This window comes from Pithys albifrons, chromosome 5 (assembly GCF_047495875.1).
Source record: "Pithys albifrons albifrons isolate INPA30051 chromosome 5, PitAlb_v1, whole genome shotgun sequence".
NCBI classification, from domain to species: Eukaryota; Metazoa; Chordata; class Aves; order Passeriformes; family Thamnophilidae; genus Pithys; species Pithys albifrons.
The window spans coordinates 34111486-34132480 of record NC_092462.1 but is presented as its reverse complement, the minus strand read 5'-3'; the positions used below and the strand labels follow the sequence as shown (position 1 = coordinate 34132480).

At 34.5% G+C, this 20995-nt stretch overlaps 1 protein-coding gene across 4 annotated transcripts in view; it reads left to right on the top strand.

Moving 5' to 3' along the window:
- Positions 1-20995, top strand: part of FSTL5 (follistatin like 5) — a 364104-nt gene that overhangs the window by 106856 nt on the left and 236253 nt on the right. For all 4 annotated transcript variants that reach the window (XM_071556179.1, XM_071556181.1, XM_071556177.1 and 1 more), the window contains one exon: positions 15312-15345. In XM_071556179.1, coding sequence (XP_071412280.1) covers positions 15312-15345 — 34 coding nt within the window. The remainder of the gene's footprint in view (positions 1-15311; positions 15346-20995) is intronic.

Sequence of the window (20995 nt, the reverse complement as noted above, 5' to 3'; positions counted from 1 at the left end):
GAATTATAGACTATTCTTCCACAGACTTTCTAATTTATGATATGCTGTATTAATGAAAAGATTTTCTAATTTTAATATATATTAGTTGGAACTATTCTAGCATTACAGTAGAATTTTTAATATCCAGTACCTAAGATGGGCTACTGACTTGAAAATACTAGTTTTATTTTTCTTGGTATTTTCCAACAGAAATCTGCAATAATTTATGAAATATAGGTCTAAGAACTTGAAGCAGTTCAATGCCTAAATTATAACTATGACCCAAAGTATAATTATAATGATATTCTTTATCATGGCCATTGCAATGGTGCACTGGGTCTCTGTGTCTCGGTTTTGGTGGCAGGGAGGCTACAGGACTGGCTTCTGTGAGAAGCTGCCAGAAGCTTCTCCCAATGTCTGGTAGAGCCAATGTGGGATGGACTCACACCAGAGAGGTTTGTGAAGGACTCTCTCCTGTAGGAGTGATCCCACGTGGAGCAGGGGAAGGACTCCTCTCCTTGAACAGTGACAGAAACAACTGACTGTAATCCTCATTCCCCATCTCCCCGCACCACTGGGGGGAAGGTGGTAGAACTTGTAGGGGTGGAGGGGTGGGGGAAGCTGTTTTTACGATTCTCTTACTTCTTACTCTTTCTGCTTTGATCCTGTTAGTAAGAAATTTAATTAATATCCCCATTTTGAGTTTGTTTTGCCCTTGGTGGTGAGTAATAAGTGACCTCTCCCAGCTCTTATCTCATGAACTCTGTTGTATTTTTTCTCCTCTATCCAGTTGCAGAGGGGAGTGAGAGAGCAGCTTTAGTGGATAGCTGGCATCCAGCGAAGGTCAATCCCCTACAAATGGCAATGATGATCAAATGTTTGACTGCATTGTTTATATATGAAATATTCAAAACCAGGAAGAGATGAGTTGTCTTGAGTCAGAACTGAGAAATAATATTACAAAGCACTTCTGAAAGTTTTCTTTTCAGTCCCTTTCGTTTGTAAAACTGCCATGGCTTGCACTTTCATGGTTATGCTGGAAAATACTAGGCTGTGTCTGAACAGCATGTGAATTTCTTGTTAAGCCAGGTAATCACTGCTTCTTCATTTGTCAAAACACTGGAAAAGTTTGTAAGGTACTTTCCATTGGGGAGTCTTCTTGCATTGCTGCTGCTGAAGTATTGTAAGCAATTTGTTAATACTTACATTCCCACCTGGTATCATTAGAAGTATTTCTAGCATCCTAATGAATTTTTTTCATGTCATTTGCATGCATCTGACACCAACATTTGCAGTGAAAAAGTGTATGCTCTGAGATTTCCAGGTATAAACAGGCATGTGGCAGCCAACAGAAAGCTAAGTGTTAGCTGCTGATTCCCTGTCAGGGTCTAAGAAACATGGAATCTAGCCTGTACATCCATATGTATACTCCAGAGCCTGCCAGCTCTGCATATCTAACATGTGCATGCACAGCTCTCCTTGGCAAGCGAGGTGATTCACATGGTTTAGCAGGCAGTACCACCGGCAATAGTGACTCATTAATGATCTCATCATGGGTGAGGAGCTGCTCAATGTTGAGACAGTCGGTGAAGGTGCTAATTTAGCCATTGTCCCCTGGGCTCCTTTTACGTAGGCCCAGTTCTGAATTTATGGAGTGAGGGCCATTGCAGTCACAGTAGTCAGGGCTGTAGTGCCTCACTGAGAGCAAGCTCTGCCTTGGTGGCATGGCCAGGGGTAGGATCGGGGGAACCTGGGAACAGAGGGAGGAGAGAATGGAGGGCAGACAGCCCGGCCTGGGCCTGGGCCTGGGCCTGTGTAGGACCCTCCATCAGGAAAGGTATGTTGTTGTCCCTCTGAGCAGGCAGGGTAGGGGGCACAGCAAAGAGGACATGCTTTGCTTTTACCAGCTTTCATGGACATCTGCTAACAACTGGTTTTGCCACGTTGATTCAAACTGTTTCCAGTCTTGTCCTAATTTTGTCTTGTTTACCAAAGGGCTATTGGGAACTGAGTCAGATGGGCAGGCCTTGCTCTTGCCTGTGGTATTTCTACATACTAAAATATTAAATTCCTATGAAAAAAACTGCCTCTCCCTTTATTGTCTGTTTTTCTTCTTATTATTACTGTTTGCTGCTGAATGCATTGGTTCAATCCTGATTCTCATTAGTTTATGCTCCAGGATTAGGTCAGTTTAGGAGGGTTTAGGTTATATTAGAATTAGGTCTGACTTAGAGGTGTTTAGACAATCAGGACTTTGAATGAATCAAAACAAGAAAGAAACATAAACATCTCTCCCAGTTTATTAAAGAAAAATTGGAATGTATAAGCAAAAAGCACAGAAAACATGTTTTGCCTTTTTCCCCCTGATGATTACAAAATATTATCCCTCAACTAGCAGCACAGTGAAACTCCTGTGAGATGTAGACAGACTGTGCTTTCAGTGATTTTATTCTCATTTAGGGTGTCATGGCCAAGAAAGAAATGCACAGAAAGTAGTACTTCAGGATTCAAAACTGAGCTTTCCCTGCATGGTCTGGTCTCCAAACAACCTGAGGTTTTCTAGTTCACAGTGTCTATCTGGAAAATGTTTGCTTAAAGGATCTGAGAAGTCCTAAAATTTGATCATCTAAAATTCTCTGCCCTAGAGACAGTGAAGGGAAAAAGCCCATTGTAGTAAGACTAGCAGTGACTTCTGAGGACTAAGAACAGAGCTTTTCCTGGTCCTGTCAATGCTACTCTCGGCTCTGAAGTAACGAGAGAATTTTCTTCCTTCTGACATTCCCTAAACACAGTATTTTATGTCCTATGAAAATTCCAGTATTTTAAGTAACAAGGCTGACTTTTTTTTCTCCCCCTTGACCACTTGTTGAAGTGTATTGAGAAAGTTTTCTGAATTATTTTTTAGTATTTTATTTTGCTTTTATTAGGAGAGGGAGAGAATTCTGAATTTTAATTTGTTTTTTTCCTGTGGGCAATAGCATTCAAAATGCATGGGTAATTTTTTCTTTTTTTTTTTTTTTAAGTCCCATTACAATCATTGTACATTAATAAGCTAATATCAATTAAACATGTTATTTTTGCTCCCTCTCACTACAAGCTAGGAACACTTTTAAAAAAAGTCTTAGGAAAGTTGCTTCTAATATGTTCCTGTAAAACTTCTTCAGTAGTCCTTCTTTCAACTAGTCAGTCAGTCATTGAAGGGTGGAGTATCACATTTTGGAATTAAGGCAAGTATGAAATCCTCATTTCAAGCTGCCTGCTGGTACTCACTAGCAACACTGATCTGTAAAGTTTTATTTAAATAAATGGAGCTAATGAGGGAACAAAGGTGCATCCTACTGTTGCACTGAACCTCTTACTGAACCTATATTTTTTGTTCCTATTACTGAACATCATCACTATGGAAATGATTAATGTTAAGAAATTACAAGATTCACATCTATCATCTACCTTTTGATTAACATTGTGATGTTGTTATTATTTTACATCGCAGGTTTGCAATAAAAAATAAATTACAAAGTAGTGGTATATGGAGGTAGTGTGACTATCTTCTCCAGTACTTATCTTGGTCTTCTCATATTGCTTTCTAGGAAAAGGATTTCCAGTTAGCCTCTGAATAGAGAAGACAATAGGCTTTTTAACTTTTCTGATTTTTGGGAATCAATCAACTTGTTTGATGCATTACATAGGATGATTTGCTCCTTTCCAAATTTGTGCAGTTTGGATTTCTAAGGTCATGAAAGAGACCAGGTACTTGAAATTTGTGTTTATGAGAACAGGCACTTTTCCATGCCTTCCTTGCTGTCTTTTACTCTTCAAGTCCTGAAGACTACTCTGTATATAGGAGGAGGTGCTCCTGGGCAGATTACCTTGCAGCCCATGGTGAAGGCCATGGTGAGGCATTGGTGTCCCTCCAGCCTTTGGAGGGGCACAGGCATGCAGAGATCCACCTGCAGCCGATGGAGGAGACCCACACTTGAGCAGGCAAATGCTCAAAAGAGGACTATGAACCCACTGGAAACACCTACTGGGGCAGGTACCTGGTAGGGACCTGCTGAACTGTGGGGAAGGAGCCCATACTGGAAAAGATTTGCTGGTAGGACTTGTGACTCTGTGGGGGACCCACGTTGGAGCAGACTGTGCCTGAAGGGCTGCATCCCATGGAAAAAGGACTCAGGTTGCAGCAGTTAATGGAGAGCTGTTGCATGTGGGATGGACTCATGCTGGAGAAGTTCATGGAGGACTGTCTCCTGTGGGAGGTACCCCACACTGGAGCAGGGGAAAGACTCTTCCTGAGCAGCAGCAGGAATGTCTCCCTGTGCCACCTGGGGGAAAGAGGTAGAGCTTGAGAAGGAGAGAGTGGTGAGGGGAAGGTGTTTTTAAGATTTACTGTACTTCTCATTATCCTGCTCTGATTTTGTTAGTAGTAAATTTTATTATTAGCCCCAAGATGAGTCTGTTTTGTCTGTGATGGTATTTGATGAGTGATCTCTCCCAGTTGTTATTTCAAGTCATGAACCTTTCCTTATATTTTCTCCACTTGTGGAGGGGAGTGATAGAACAGTTTTGCTGGGTGCCTGGCACCGAGCCAGGGCCAACTGACTACAGTTTTAAACATTAGTATACTGTGTGTCTATACAGTGATGTATTCCAAAATGCGGAAATGTAACATTGGTATACAGCAATAATGTTTTTAAAGAGAACTGTTTGTTACATTGGTCTTTAGTATAAAATTAAAGCAGAATATTTGTGTACTATTAGACTCTGTCTAAACTGGCCTCAGATTGGCTAAAGATTAGGTCTTACATACATGTTTCTTTTCAATATCTATATTTTAAAACATCCTTAATAATTTCATTCCTATTCTTTTAGTGGTAGAAAAAAAAGTTCAGAAGAAATTATCTCTTTTTAGAAGCAGGAAAATATCTTATTAGTTTTAACTCTTTCTTCTTTATTGCTTACTTTGTTCTATTATGTTTTCAGCAGTAATTTTGAACTGTGATAATTTTACTAGGAGCTTAATATGCAGTGGAAGCATAAATTGAGTATTTTTAAGATAAAACCTTATTTGATGAAATGATTCTGTACTTTTATTTCCCTTTACATTATCCACTGTTCTGATTTTGTGTTATCAAGATGTCAAGTTGAACAACCTATCTGTACTTCATGGATTTCACAGTTTATCTTATAGTACCAAATATTTGCTCTCACGTTATGTAAGCTATTTCTTTAGCATTTATTTTCCTGCTAAGTTTAAATTTTTTCACTTGAAAGCTTTGCAAAGAGCTGTGGTAAGAAACATTGGCCTGTGTTTATGTATATTAGGTTTAGGTATATTTGATTTCTATTTCTTCAGCAGCCTTTCCTTATGAGGGTTTTGTAACTGGAAACCCCTGTGACTTTATCTCCATTGTTTATAAAGCAAAATATCAATAAGAACATCTCATAGACTTCTGTCTTCTTACCTTGTGGGCTTACTGAAGTAGTCTATGTTTACTTTAAAATGCCTTCAGTTCTGGGAAGGCTGACTCCTAGATTACTGTATTTGTCATAGCATCTTATTTTTACTTTTCCTCTTTTATAATTGCTGGTGGGATCATATAAGTAGTCCAGGTCAGGGCAATTTATTTGTTCCTGATAACTGATTCCATGGTAAATCATACCAGACAAGAACACACATCCATCAGTATGCTTAAATTCCTTCAACTAAGAGCTAAGGGAATTGGATGACTTTCAGTTTGATTTATTTCCCATATGAAAAAACACCCCAAACAGCAGCATCAGCAACAACAACAAAAAATCTTTAAAAAAAATCCTTTCAAATAATGAGGATAAACATTAAGAAGCCATTGAAAGCATTAAAAGTTTTGGTAGCTATGTTTAGGCCTAACACAAAGACAATGGAGAGTTTAATGACAACCTAATTGAAAGATATCTTAATTAACTCTTCTTAATTATTATTATGCTTTGATACAATTATGCTTAAATGCCTTTAATAACATGGGAGGTTAATGCCCAAAGTAAAACTCAAAAGAAAGTTCTCTCAAACTTTACTAATAGAGAAAATGTTGCTATTTGGCCTCATTCAAAGTGGTCACAGAAAGGTTTGGGCTAGAAGGTGTCTTAAAGATCATCTAGTCCTGACACCCTTGCCATGTATAGGGACACCTTTCCCTAGACTAGGTTGCTCAAAGCCCCATCCAACCTAGCCTTGAACACTTTTAGGGCCAGGCCATCTATAGCTGCTCTGGGCAACCTGTTCCAATGGCTCATGATCCTCATAATGAAGAATTTCTTCCTAATATTGACACTAAACCTACTCTCTTTCAATTTGAAGCCATTGCCCCTTGTTGTGTCACTACATGTCCTTGTGAAAAGTTCTTCTGGCTTTATTATAAGCCCTCTTTAAGTTTTGGAAGGCCACTATAAGGTCTCCCCAGAGGCTTCTCTTCTCTAGGCTGAAGAACCCCAAATCTCTCAGCTTTGTCTTCATAGGAGAGGTGCTTCAGTCATCTGAGGATCTTTGTGGCCCTCTCCTGAACTTGCTCCAGTAGGTCCATGTACTTCTGATGCTGGAAATCCCAGAGCTAAACACAGTACTCCAGGTGGGGTCTCAGGAGATTTAAGAGAGGAGTAAGAAATTTTGTTTCCCTTGACATATCTTCTTAGTTTTTTGTAATTTTTAAGTTTTCATTTAATGTACTTCATTAACTGCAAAACTGCATTTATACTATGCATATAAATGAACACATAATGCATAAACAGTACATTTGTATGAACTAAGTATAATTGCAATAAATATTTCTTTAACATTCCATAATATTAATAGCAACTGCTTAATGTTCATTGTTAATTCTATCACATAACCTTGCACAATTGAATTCCCCTGCTCAGTGCATTGTAAGAAAACACTAATTTGAAGTAAGAAAAATGTAACAAAAAGTATTAGTAATTAGTAATTTGTTTAATGTATTGGTTATAACTCTGGTTATGTAACTTGGAATAAACAGTCTATAATTCAAGCTTATTTTCTAGGGAGAAGGAAGGTCTATCACTCTCTAGAGGCATCAGCACAATTTTCAATTCACTAGTGTTTTGTGAAAATGCCATTATGTTCTATTACTCTTACCTGAGGATTATTTGCATACATCAATGCAAGTATTAAAGCATTAGTATTACATTATCTTAATAGAATTTATTCAGCTTGTTGGTATATCTAACATTATTTGGTGTCACATCATTTGATGTTATGATTCTGAAATTAATAGTAAGTACTGTAAGCTGATCCTAAAAATTGTGGAAGACTAATCCCATTGCATCTGATAGTTTGTGGGGTTTTTTGTTTGTTTGTTTGGTTGGTTTTTTTAAGGTCTTAGAAACCATTACATTGGCCAGTCTGACTTTTCATATAAAGGTCACTCATTTATTTCTTTATTCCTTCATTCTTCCTCTAAGTGGGACATGAGTAAAACACGCCTTTCAAAGAAATTACTGGTTCTTCAAAAGTTTTCTATACTTTAATATTTTCAAATAATTTCTTTTGATGGTTTGTTATTAGCAATTAGTAAAGAACAGAGTTTACCATTGGGATACATCTTTCTTCTTTTTCCAGTAACTGTTTTGTGAATATCTACTCCACCATTATATGGGATACAATAATCATAACAAGCCCTATTTTATTTGTGTCTATTGGTATCAGTCTAAGGCAGGGAACAAAAATAGATGTCTTCATATAGATATTTATTTAAAGAAGGGACTGGAATTGGGAAATACACTATTATCTCTTAGATTAGAATTTCAGATATTTACTGAATTGTTTTTTCAGCTCTCTGCACACATTTTTTTTTTTAACTACTTCTTTCCAACATGAATTCCAAGAGAAAATGACTAAAAGCTTTGCAGTACATTGCCTACTTCACAGTAGGGAAACTAACCAATTTTTAATATATCCATAGTGTATATAGCTGTATTTCATAACTAATTTTGAAAAAAATAGTTGAAATGCAATAATCAAATCCTGAGGTTTTTTGACTTTTCTAAGATTCAGTAGAGGAAAAAAAGGTTTTAATTTTACTTTGTAGTTTCCTAAATTAACACAGTGGATAATGTGATTCAACTTTTCATCAAATCTCTGGTTTAAATGAATGTATTGCTCAAATATAGAGTTGAACACTTTACAAAAGGGCAGGTGCAATCAATTAATATTCATATAATTAAATTCTCTTTTCCTTTGAAGCACTACCTTATCTATCTTTGTAAGATGAATGGTAGAAACAAACAATTTTTCCTAGAAATGTCCCAGCATATTGGTTTTAATCAATACTGGTAGATTGATAATATTTTTATTCATAATTATGTCTTAATGCAGACTAAATATTAGTTGCATTCCTGCATTGTAAGAAGGTAATTAATGTTTATGCTCGTACCTATAGTCTCTAACTTTCATTCTTCCTGCAGATTTTCTTCTGTCTGGACAAAAATTTTCAAAGAGGAAAAATAAGATCTGAATGAACCTGACAGACTGAATAATAAATGCAATGCACATTATGTAGGTTTTAGAAAATTACACTTAAAAACCATCTCTGAAATTTAAAAAGAAAAACGAATAGGGGTTTTAGGCAAATTACTCCCATTAATGTCATTGGGAATTGTGCAGCTAAGATCCATCTGTACTGGGTGTTGGGGTTTTTGTGGGTTTTTTTTGAAACAAAATAGCACTATATTGTTCGGAAATATGCTACTTTTCAGTAAGTATGAGGGTACCTGGAGTTTAGGAGCTCACATAAGGGAGAAGATAATAAGAATATCCATTAAATACCATCTCCTAGAATTTCCAGTGATAATTCAGTATGCTAAAACATTGCCTATTGGAGATCTTTTCCCTCCTTCTTTGCCCACTCAAATCTGGAGTGTTCTCAGATAATTTAAAGATAAATATATATCCTGAATACAGGTAGTTTATGAGCTATAAGAGATAAATATATTCATCTACAGCACCTCATCAACTGCCCTGTGTTATTACATTTCTTTCTTGGTTGGCTGGAAGAAAGTACATCTTTTGCAGTCTATGCATGGAAAAGTAATTCTACACTGAATGTCTGAGCATTTAAAGTTTAATGCAAACTATGCACAAATAGCAGTAATTACTTCTGCAAAGTCATTATTTACGTAGCACTCATAGCTCCTTCAATTTAGCTAAGGAGAGCTGTAGCCTGGATTTGACTACATAAATTGGCTTATACAATCTTTAGTGTATAAACCGTTTTCATCATAAGGATACACGTTTTAATGCAGACATGCATGCTTCTTCAACTGCTTAAACCATGCATTAAGCATTTTAATGATTAAAGTGTTATAAAACAAGCAACATTGCAGAGTAATATAAAATTGGTAGAACTTTTTTGTCATGTGCTATGGAACTGCTTATAACTTTTGTATGTATTTGATCTGTCATCAAAGAAAAAAAATACAAAGACATTACATTTAAGAAGCTATAATTACACTGTATTTCTAAAAGAGTGAGCTGCCTAAGATATTTACCCAGGGTAAGCTTCATCAGTTCTCCTGACTATTTTTTTTTCCCTATTCAACTCAGGCTTTTTTTTTCTAGGGCAACTGTCCCAGTGAAGTCCTGATTTTATTATAATGGATAATAGCCAATGGAAAAAAAGTATCCTTAAAGTGAGCATGAAGATGTTATTAGATTTTTGTTTTTTTCATTGTTGAAAAATGGCAATATTTGGAAAACGGGCCTTTCCCTGTTTCAGTAAAATTAAGGAAAGACTGTATTCGGGTGTGTAGAATCATTAGGGTTGCTCTAGAACAAGGTCTTACATTATAAATAAAAAAACCCCACAATAGAAAATAGTGTCCTACTAAAAAAAAATGAAAGAAAAAAGATTTAGTGAAATCAGAATCATTGAATTTAAACATAAGGTAAAAACCAAAACTACTTCTCAGCTTCTTTTCAATGGCACTAGTTATTAAGACTCATGGCTCTGACTAGGCTACCTATTTCTCTTGGGAGCATCCTTGCAGCCTGCTGCACACAGCTCTTTTTACTAGGCAGCAGTTTTAAGAAATGTGTCCATATGAATCATGAACAAGCCTCTCAGAAGGAATTGCTGCTTTTAACATGCATTAATGTGCCTCTGCCTATTTTGAAAAAGAAATGTTATTTTGTACAATGCAACACATGGTGTATACATTTGGTGTAAACAATGTTAATGTGTCTTTAGGAGGAAGCTACTTCAATTCAATTGGTACTGAAGAACATTGGGATTTAGACTGTAACTTTAGCCCAGAACAGTTATTTCACCTTGTTGGCAAAGGCTTTGTCTGCTCTGCTTTACGTGGTGCAAGGCTGCCTTTAAGACAAGTATGTGTCCTTGAAGCCATCTAGGTGATTTGCTTTTAAGTCAGACAGGCCTGAATAGTTTTAGCCCTTGTGTAGAACTTCTGTGCATTTTCCATCTATAGAAGGTGCACAGTTTGTTGAAGCCTGGTCTAGAGATAGTTTTCCTTCAAAGTATGTGGGCACAGACAAGTTGATTTTGAAATTTTTCATATCTTTCTTTCTTCTCTGCTTCCAATTTGCTTTTAAGGGATTATAAATTGCTGCAGGCAAAGAGGAACAGCTGCTTCACATGCACCTTCCTGGTTCTACCATAATTGTGCTTTGTGTTCCTCAGGGATCTAAATCAGCAAACCAAGAACCAAACCAAGCACATTTCTCAGCTTCCCCATCACGTCTGTGGTTGGGTTTTTTGGTTTGGTTTTGGGTTTAGTGATACAAATCTCATGTATCTTGGCTTCCCAAATACCATTGGCTTCCTTTCATATGGGTTCACGAATTCAAGACTTCATCAGATTTTCTCCAGAGACCTGTAAGACTTACTCTAAGACTATATTATCTAGTAATACCTACTCCTGGGAATGTGATTAATTCTGAAAACTTCTAACAGCTTTATATATTATCTTATTTTTGCCTAGCAACCTTGTTCTACATCTTATTTCCTTCACACAATTTTATATTCATGTGACGCCTCAATCAATATAAGAACAACCTGTGGCATATTATTTTCCCAGAATTTGCTGCTATAAATGGTGGCAATCTCTAGGAAGACTGTGCTGTGTATGTAAAATACCAGCACAAGAATCCTGCTGCAAACATTAAACTAAAAAACTCTATGCAGAAATAGTGTTCTGACAAGAGCAACAGGAAAATGGTCCACTTTTTGCACATTCTTTCTTCCTTACCATAGTAAGCAAGGCCTTGTTTACTGCTGCTTAACAGAATATCTTTACAAATGTAAATGTCATTGCTTCTGCTTTGCATACATTTTTAGTTTAAATTGCAATTGTACTGCAGTTGCTAAAAGTCTGATGAAGTCTGATTCTGTGAAACTTCTTTGAAAGACAAATGTTCAGCCTAATGGCATTGATCAAGTTGGTTCTGAGAATAGTTTACCAGATTGCCTTGTGCTGTATATGCACTTATACTCTGTGGCTGTGACCATGATGCTATTTCACCCATGAATAAACAGGTTCTGTAGGTGTGTAATTCATATTTTTTGTATTTAAAGTTATTGTATAAGGCAATATATTGTTGTTCAACTACTTTAGCCTTGTGTATTCTTTAACATGATAAAAACAACTATCTTGATATCTCAGTGAAATATTTTCTTTAATAACAATTATTTTAAAAAATTAGTTGTTATTATTTTTAGTTACTTTATAGTAACAAAGTACCTCTACTGCAGAATTAGCATTAAGGGTAATGAACACAAAACATATTTTGGACATTTTCAATATATTTTATGGTATGGTATGACTAATGATAATTTTTCATTATAAAATGTTAATCAAGCAAATAACTTTACACTCCCTTTTTCAACAGAGTTTCTGCAATTAGTGGTTTATGTTTATTAAATTATTTAAATTTTTGTCACATATCAAGGATAATCTACCATATGTTTTACACTAATTAGTACTTTGTTTACTTCAAATATGCCATTAATTCTGCAGCTACTTTTAAAATAGAGGCAGCATGGAAAAGGAGACTGAGTTTTGCAAAGAAGAAATAAGGCTACCCTTCTTTATAAGTAGCCTGCTATGGCAGACACATACTCAAATCTTCAGCAGAAGATTCAGGCAGAGAAACAAGTGGTGTTCTAGATGCAATACAACTGTGTAGTTTGTCTTTTAAAAAGCACAGAATACACATGACATATTTAAATGTGGCTAAGAAATGAGCTTTACTGTTTCTAAAATTACTGGTGTATTTTGTCAGTTCTAGAATGACATCTACCTTTACAGATCAGGTCTGGTCTTACTAAATAGCTTTGTACCTTCTTGGGATTCTCTGTACATTAAGAGTCCAAGTGGCCATCCTTCTCTTAAGTCCTTATAACTAATATGAAGTCCTTCTAAATAAATCTTGATACTATGCCAGCCTTGTTTAGGGAATGTATAATTTCTGAGCAATGATGATGTCAAAGTGTTAGGAAGTTTTAAGAGATGTTGATAGTATTTGTGTGTTAAGACAAAAAGAGGAAATAGCATCAGAAAAGAATTTATAACTCAGACAAATATTTTTGTATATTTAAATCAGTTTCTTTGCAGAGTCTTGTTTGATATATATTGCAAATAGTTTATAACTTAACGATTTGTAACAATAGCAGAAATATGTGTAAAAGTGGGTCTATAGAATCCTCCACCATGTTTATACAAAATTACTATATTTTACTTAATACAATGATGTTTACACATTTATATACTTTCTAATGGTGTATAGGTAGATTTATTTTTATTTTTAGAACAACTGGCATCAAAACCTTAGCTCTCTGCACAGATGAAGGTGGAAATAAATGTCATGATGAAAAATTGTTTGTTTATCTCTCTCACATTCCAGGACTCTAAGAAGTTTTTTTTTGGTTTTTTTTTTTTTTTTTTTTTTGTGTGTGTGTGTGTGTGTGTGTGTGTTTCCCATCAGGATAAGCAATTCCTATTCCCCTGAGAATCTGAAATTAAGTTTCCTAAGTTATAGGAGCTTATACCATTTACTCTACAGAAATTAATTCACATACTTTATCTTTCAATAATAAGGAAGAATCTGTAATTAATGCACCTTCAGTATAACATTTTCTGCATTTTTTAACTGTTGTGTTTTCTGTTGAAAAGCCTAATATAATAGGGTTTCTCTAGGCAGAAACTTAATTTCTGTGTTTACAGGTGCTACACCCAGTCTAATGACTGGTTACTTTTCAAGTAACTTGCGGATTATAGACTTTTCTTTCTTTCTGGATACACTTCTCTGTTTCAAGCATCATGCTGGCCCAAGAAATATCACATGGAGGCTGGTCTGGGATCTACTAACAGAGTTTTTGCATATTAGTTTTAATAGCAGCTTAAAATTAACATTTGATTCTTTTGAGAAAACTAAGCCATGAAAAACACAAGAAAAAATCTTTAGCTGAAATTAAAGAATAAAAAGATATTAGAAAAAACAAGCTCTGAAAAGATATTTTCATCTAATATCTCCTTTCCTTGAAATCTTATCCTATTCCATTTTAAAAATCTCCAAACACTTTTTTTAAATTGTAAAATTTCATCTATTTTCTTTCTTCTTCAAAGTTTGCCAAGCTTGTTGTACTCTGTGTTCCCTAAAATTAATTCTCATCCATTCTACTGTTTCTCTTCTCCTTTGATACCAATATTTGATTTTTAATATTGCCTTCCTGCAAGCATCTCTGACCTAGTAATCAATTCTTGGATTAAGTCCTCAGGATCTATTTATCATAGAGTAAGGAGCAGACATTATAAACTTGCAGATTTGTTGGGGAAAAAGATCCATTCTTCTGATTTCAAACTATTGAAAAAAACTGATGAGTTTTGTAGGACTCAACAGTGTCTGTGAAGCATATAAATTTCAGTATCTGAGTGCTAACATAACTTGGTTACATCTTGACTGTAAATGGTGGTGGGTGGTTGGTTGGTATTTTAATAAGTACAAACTTATCATAAATGAGATACCTCTGCTTTTACACTTGCCTATTAAAGTCTAAGTTTCACTCCCTGACCTTGAGAAGTTTGAAACATACTTTCCACATAGGTACAGGTCTTGACATAGTTATTTGTTTTGAAAAGGCAAAAGAAGAGTCATTGATTGAGATTTGTTAGATTGGGTTTCTGGGAAAAACACAAATATTTCATCACCACCCATATTATTTCAAAAATAAGAAAAGTTGAAACCATATATTTTAGTTATTTGTAGATTAGATGGCCTCATTACTTAAGTTAATGGGAGCTAAATATTTCTATGTCCCTGTAAATTAGTAAATATATTTGCATTATTAATTACAGCTTTATTTTTCAGATCAGTTTCAAATTTCCTTGGTAGAATTTAGACAGCTATGTGACTGCACAGAATGAGTTTTCATGTGATACTTTCTATGTTACACAGACAAAAAGAGGTAGTAAGTCTTATTCTGAAATTATTTGAACTGTAAGTGGCAAAATGCTATCAAAAAGATATACTATTAAAAGATGTGTATCAGTGTATAAGTATTAACTTCCTTCTATAGATTTATGTGTATAATCTAGATGCATTTAAGACTAAACAAACCAGTTATAAGTACAGTAATAACAAATCCTTGGTGTATTATATAGATAAAATAAACCAGTACAAGTAGTACTGAAAGGTAATAAGTACACTCTCTTTGCTATCAGTGGATTATAGCGTGTTAAAAATATGTCTTAAAACTTGAAAAAAAAGAAAAAATTATCTAGTTTCCTCTTTTTTAATTATAAAAGAAAAAATCTATCTTTTAATAGGAAAAAAATAGAAATGTTATGCATTTAGCTCATTCCCAATGCTATTTTTACTGACATAAACTTATAAAGCAGGCAATACTAGAAGAACTGCCATACGCACAACAAAGATCATAATTTTGAGCAAATATTGTGTAAAATCAAGGTTTTAAATTTTGGGAACTCATTATTGCCTTGTGTAAATCATCATTCCTCAAAATCACATCAGGTTTTACAGGGAATTGTGCAGTTGAATGATGAATGTCTCCCAAGATAGAGGTAATGTGACAGAGACTACATGGCTTCTTTGGATAATATGTTCCAACACTTAATCAAAGTCAGTGTGGAAAAAAACCCCACCAAGACAAAAGGGGATTTAAAAAAAAAAAAGTGCTGATTTTACCTTGGAGCAGGAATGAAGATGAACTGCACTGTCTCATTTGGATCTGTATTTGTATGATTTCATGATTTTTGTGATAACCGATTTTGGAAATAATATATTTTTCTGCTTTTAATTGCAGCAGGAGAAGAATCAGGAAAGCTCAAGAAATAAAGGTAAGTGACAATTATTTTCAAAATGTCAACATTATAATTATAACAAACCTAACATTCATTACTGCCAAAAAATATCCAGATGTATAGTTTGCTGAGAATTTTTGTATTTAAAATGACAAAAATATATCCAGGAAAGGGATCGAAATGTAGAAAGTAAATGTATTAGCTACTGTTTTGGGGACTCTGAGTTGAACTGTACTCTGGGTGGGATGTGCTGCACAGTTTCTCAGTAAGTTTGTCCTTGACTATGGATGCTTACTGTATTTCAATAAAACATTGGTACCATCAATTTAGCTTCTTCTTTTGCATTCATTAAATATGTAACTGGATATGATTCCAAATTATGCACAAATTAATCATGTTCTTAATAGGCTGCCTTGCAAAATGACTGTTCGTGGATGCTTTTTGTGTATTGCACCTTACTCTGTGCCAGTGGCTAAGCACTATGTGAAATAGAATATCCAGGTTAAAGATACAGCCTCACATAAAGAAAATTAAGACTTCAGAAACCCGAATTATGGATTTCATGCTTCTTTTTCTAATAAAAAGTCTGATGAGAGACAGAACATCAAAATCTCTTTGTTAAAAGTTTGCTAAGCAACCAATGAAAGACAAAACTGCCAATAGTGGCAAAGATTTTTGTCTTGATGTTTGTAGTTTATAGAGGTAAGATACAAGATAGTTTAAAAGGGAAAAGAGAGGGAAAGTGAAAGAAAGAACACCAGTTAAATGTTACAAGGAGAGGAGAGAATTATGTGCAAAAACCTGATCCTGTATCTCTTTTATTGCCGTAGGAAGCAATGAGTAAACAAATCACCTGAGTTAGCTGTTCTTAATTTGGTTATTTATGTACTGCAGTACTCATTTATCTCAATTTACTTCTTTTCCCCTCACACTAAGGTTACACACAAGCATCTAAAGACAAACTAAAGTTGATGGTTGATTGGCATTGTGTAAGAACAATCACATTCTTCATGATGCTGTGATAATTTGCATCATCATTTCAGAAGTGTGCATGGGAAAAAATAACTGATTAAAAAAATAGCCTTCAATTTTAACCAATTTGTGATTTATAATTTTCTAAGGTAATACAATATAAAGTTGAATCATCTCTATGTGTTGTAAGTATATCCACAATGTATTTAAAAAACTTTCATGTCTTATGGCTTGATACAAATTATGAAAAAGACTGAAAACTCAGATGAGATTACAGAAATAAGGTATTTGCTCTAAAATTAAATATTCAAAATTACAAACTTTAAGCAACTGTCTACAAAGAAGGACCCTGAAGTGGGCCACTTTGTGGTATTTTATGATTTATTTCAGTTATATTATGACATTTGGCAATGTTTCTCCCATATCCCACCGTATCCTTTTGCCAGGTGGTCATCATGGTATGTGTGTGAGCAATAAGAAAAAATAGGAGCAAACTAATGACCTAAGTGGGAGTGCCCATCTTATTCATTAGCTGTTAGTTTAGTTAATTAACCACAGAAACAATTTTCAAAAGCTTATAAAATATTGCCCAGAACTGCAGCCAAAAGAATGCGGTAAACTCCACTTGGAGGGAGATACTCATTACCTCCACACAGGCAGTGAAATTGGTGCACAGTTGCACAAAATTTATTGTGATTATATCTGTAACATCCTACGTAATATGCATGCCTCTGCCTAAACTGCTAATTGGACTTGGAAGATTTCAGTGGTCTGGAAGATTATTCATGCCCAGAGTGGGATTTGGAACATATATGCATATCTACAGATACACTTTATGCCATAATGCTTTTTTGGGGTGGTTTTATGATTGCCCTTTTTCTTTTTTTTGGTCTCCTCTTTTCACAATCTTTTAATTTGTGGTTTGTTCAAGGGGTTTTTTTCCACTCAAAGTTTCAGAAAGATATTTTTATTTCACATGTAACTTACAGCATATAAGATCTTAAAACTCTTTCTGCCTATTTGGATTGAACAAGATTAAATGTGTCAGCATAAACATTTGTGTGTTTTCAATGAGCAACTACCCTTCACATGCAATATATCAATGTTTTTTGCTCTGCATTGTGGTCTTGTGAGATAGGTAAACTATCCTTAGGTCCTCAGGACAAGGTTCTAACACTGTCTCTTGCACTCAGTGTATTGCAGTCACTCTATATGGTAAAAGGACACAATGTTTTCTGTGGTTCTGTGACTGCTCTGACAATTTCAGAACCAGTGTCGTCTTCTTAATTCAGAAGAAAATTAAAGTTCATCCCCACCAAATGAAACACTGGAGTCTGTTGTGCCTCATACCTTCCACTGATACCAGTATTTCAGCATCTAATTTTTGTTAATAATTTAGCTAGATTGTATTTTTATGAGGGGAAGATGTTGCAGCAAAATTGAAGTTGAATGCCTTTTGACTTCGGCAGGATCAAGATATTATTAACAAGAACTATTCTATCTCATTTTATTATAAATGCCTAGTATTTTTTTCCTTTTTTCTTTATTTCTATAAATCAAATCTAATTACTATTTAAATTTTAGTAAAGATATTTTTATTGTTCTGTAGTGATTGGTTTTTCTCCTGACATTTTTTCTGACCCACTTGCTTGTCCCTGTTATTTCTGCTGTCAGCCTCTAAGTCAATCACACCAGAAGAGAAGCCAATACTCAAACATACCCTGTTCTGTCACTAATCCCATCTCTCTCTGGTCTATGATATTATTTTTATTGCTTTATTTAACAAATAATAGCTCTTTTTGTACACTGTTTGATAAAAGCAATACTGCTTTTATGTAAAATAATATGTTAACATTTTGCAGTTTTAGTGTAGTCTGGCAAACTTCCTTATACTTCTGAGAATTATTTGTGCATGAAAATGATTATCACCACTGCAAAATATAAATTAATTAGTTTTATAACACTTCTGTAATATGAAAGAAATAACAAAGCAAACAATCACCAACTCAACTTTGAAAAATTTTACTCACTGACTTGGAGTCACAATCAGACCTTCCTTAACTCTCTTTTCTAGTATTAACTCATTCAGACAAAAAAAAAAAAATCAATTTCATTCCAAACATATAGTGGAAGATAAAGATTTTTTTTTTAAAATGAATTTAAAATATCAGAAATTGTATTGCATTTAAGCAATGTGAAAAATTTTCTTCACAGCCTATATTTGACTTTGGAAACATTAATGTACTTTTAGTAAAGAACATTATAGACTTTAAGGTGGACATAATTTCTACAATATTATTCAAGAAAACTTTCATTTCTGAGGTACCAAAAGGTTGACTTGTGAAACATATCAACTATTTGCCAGACTTGAGAGGCATCTCAAGTCCTTTGACCAGAAAAAGTACCGGCACATGGGCAATAATAAGCCACAAAGTACTTCAGTTAAAGGGTAGCGAAATATTTCAGATGATCAGTTCCTAAACTCACAGTTTGAATTACAAGATAATAATTTCTGAGCATTTAGAAATGAATTTTAGTATAGATAAGCAGTGTGTAATATACTTTAAAAAAACCTCCAAACCCCAGTAAAATCAGAGAAAACTAATTCTGAATTTATGCTGAGAGTAAGGTGATTGTTTTGTTGATATTGAACAATGATATTATAATGTATGCAAGTTGTGTTACTTTGGCTGTTTATTTTAGCAAGGTAAAGAACACTTAGGGAAAGATCTCGAAAGTGCTCCAGCTAAGATTTGGAAAAGATGCACTTCTCAAATGTGCATGCAAATTATTTTTAAGATAGTAAGTTGAAGACTTTTGCTTTAAAGTGCACTTTAGATACCCACTGCATGGTAAGCTGTTAAAATGTTTGCTAGCTACTATTGATGTGAGCTTTAAATTCCATTAACACTCAAAACTTTACAGTTTAGAGAATTCTGACTGACATAACTTTAATTACAACCTGAGTTTCCATTTGTACTCAGTAGTTCTCATTTTATGCTTACCTTAGTAATCTGAATGTAAACCCACTGTTGACTCACAGATTAGTTTCAAAAACATAATTCTCTGTGATTATGTACACATTGCCAGACTTTTCTGATATCATTAACAAACATCTGTTCCTTTTATAATCTTTATCGAAATTAAAGAGGAAACCATGTGGGCATTACTTGCATATCTTACTTGCTTTTTACTTCTTAAAAAGTTAGTGTACCTGCACAATACTTGTGGCCCTGTCTGGAATTGGTGTAATCTTTTCCTGTACAATAAATGTAAGGAGGAATAAGAAAAAATTAAAGTAGTTCAATATTGAAAGAATTTAAGGTAGAAAACCAGACAGGTGTTAATTAAAGCAATAACTTGCAAAAATGAAATTGTATCGGGAGATACCCTCAAATGTCAGTGGGTGAACAAACTGTTAGAACTGTCCTGTAATATGGCTGGCTGCTACTACTTTTGATAATGGACAAAGCTATGTCTATTCTGATGTAGAATACATGACATCATTGTACTTTGCCATGTTAAGCCAATTGGCTGTGGCAAAAAATATACTTTATTACTTTCTGTAATGTATCCAGTGATTCATTATGTCTGCTCAGTCAAATTATTCTAAATGTGTATTTCATCAGATCTGTATTGTGTATTGTTAGAATATGAACTGCAGTCGTTCTGGATTGAATTGATTAATGTTTTAGTTTGTAACACTGTAATAATCCCTCTCTACTAGAGCAGTACATTTCAGAATAAAACGTAGCATTTTAGAGAATATGTATAACAGCAATCAGGTCAGTAAATGTATGTCCAAGAATGCTGTTTTCATTGAAATGCAGCCACTAAATAATCTGACTACAGAATTCTTTGTAATGAAGTTTTTTTTCTTTGTTATTACATTCCAGCTTACTTGGGTGAATAATCTTTTAAGCACTGGTATGAGGATTGTTTGAATGAAGTGTGCCAAATACTATCCCCTCTATGCTGTTCCAGTCCCCTCCAAAGCCTAGTCAACTGAAACTCAAATCTCTTCTGTCACTTAAGAATTGCCGTAAGACATGCAATTCTGTTTTCCACCTGAACAATTCTCCTTTCCTTTTTGTTTCAGTACTTATACAAAAGACCTACAGACACAATGTTATTAACTGAATATTGTTGGGGTTTTCTTTATTTATTCTTATCTTGAAATGGCTTTAGCATGATTAATAATTATAAAAAATGCCTTTTTTCCCCCTCTAGGTTCTGAATCAATTCACAGTCAGATTATGAAATGCACTGAAGAGAAACAAACCTTTTTATGTGGGAAAATATTTTTCACATAAAAGTTAATCTTAATATTATTTTTAACAGACCTGAAGGTCATTGTGAGAAAGCAAAGTGTATGGGTCAGTGCCAGATATCAATTCTAAAGTAATATCTCTCATAACAATGGGATTACCCAGACATAGAAAGTACACATTAAGAGCAAGATCTGTGCTGTACTATACAACTTTGTGAAAGGTTATCTATTTCTTTTAAACAAAGCATTATCTGATGTGACTGAATTCCAGTTTTGATACCTATATGTCAACAGAGCACAGTATTTGTATAGTAATCTAGTTAGGCTTGCTACCAGTGTAATGCCAAAGAGATAAACAGTGTAAATGGCATAAATATATTTGACTCACCAGTTGTTGCCATGAGGTAAATGTATTTTATCTTAGTCAAGAAAGTAATTAAAAGT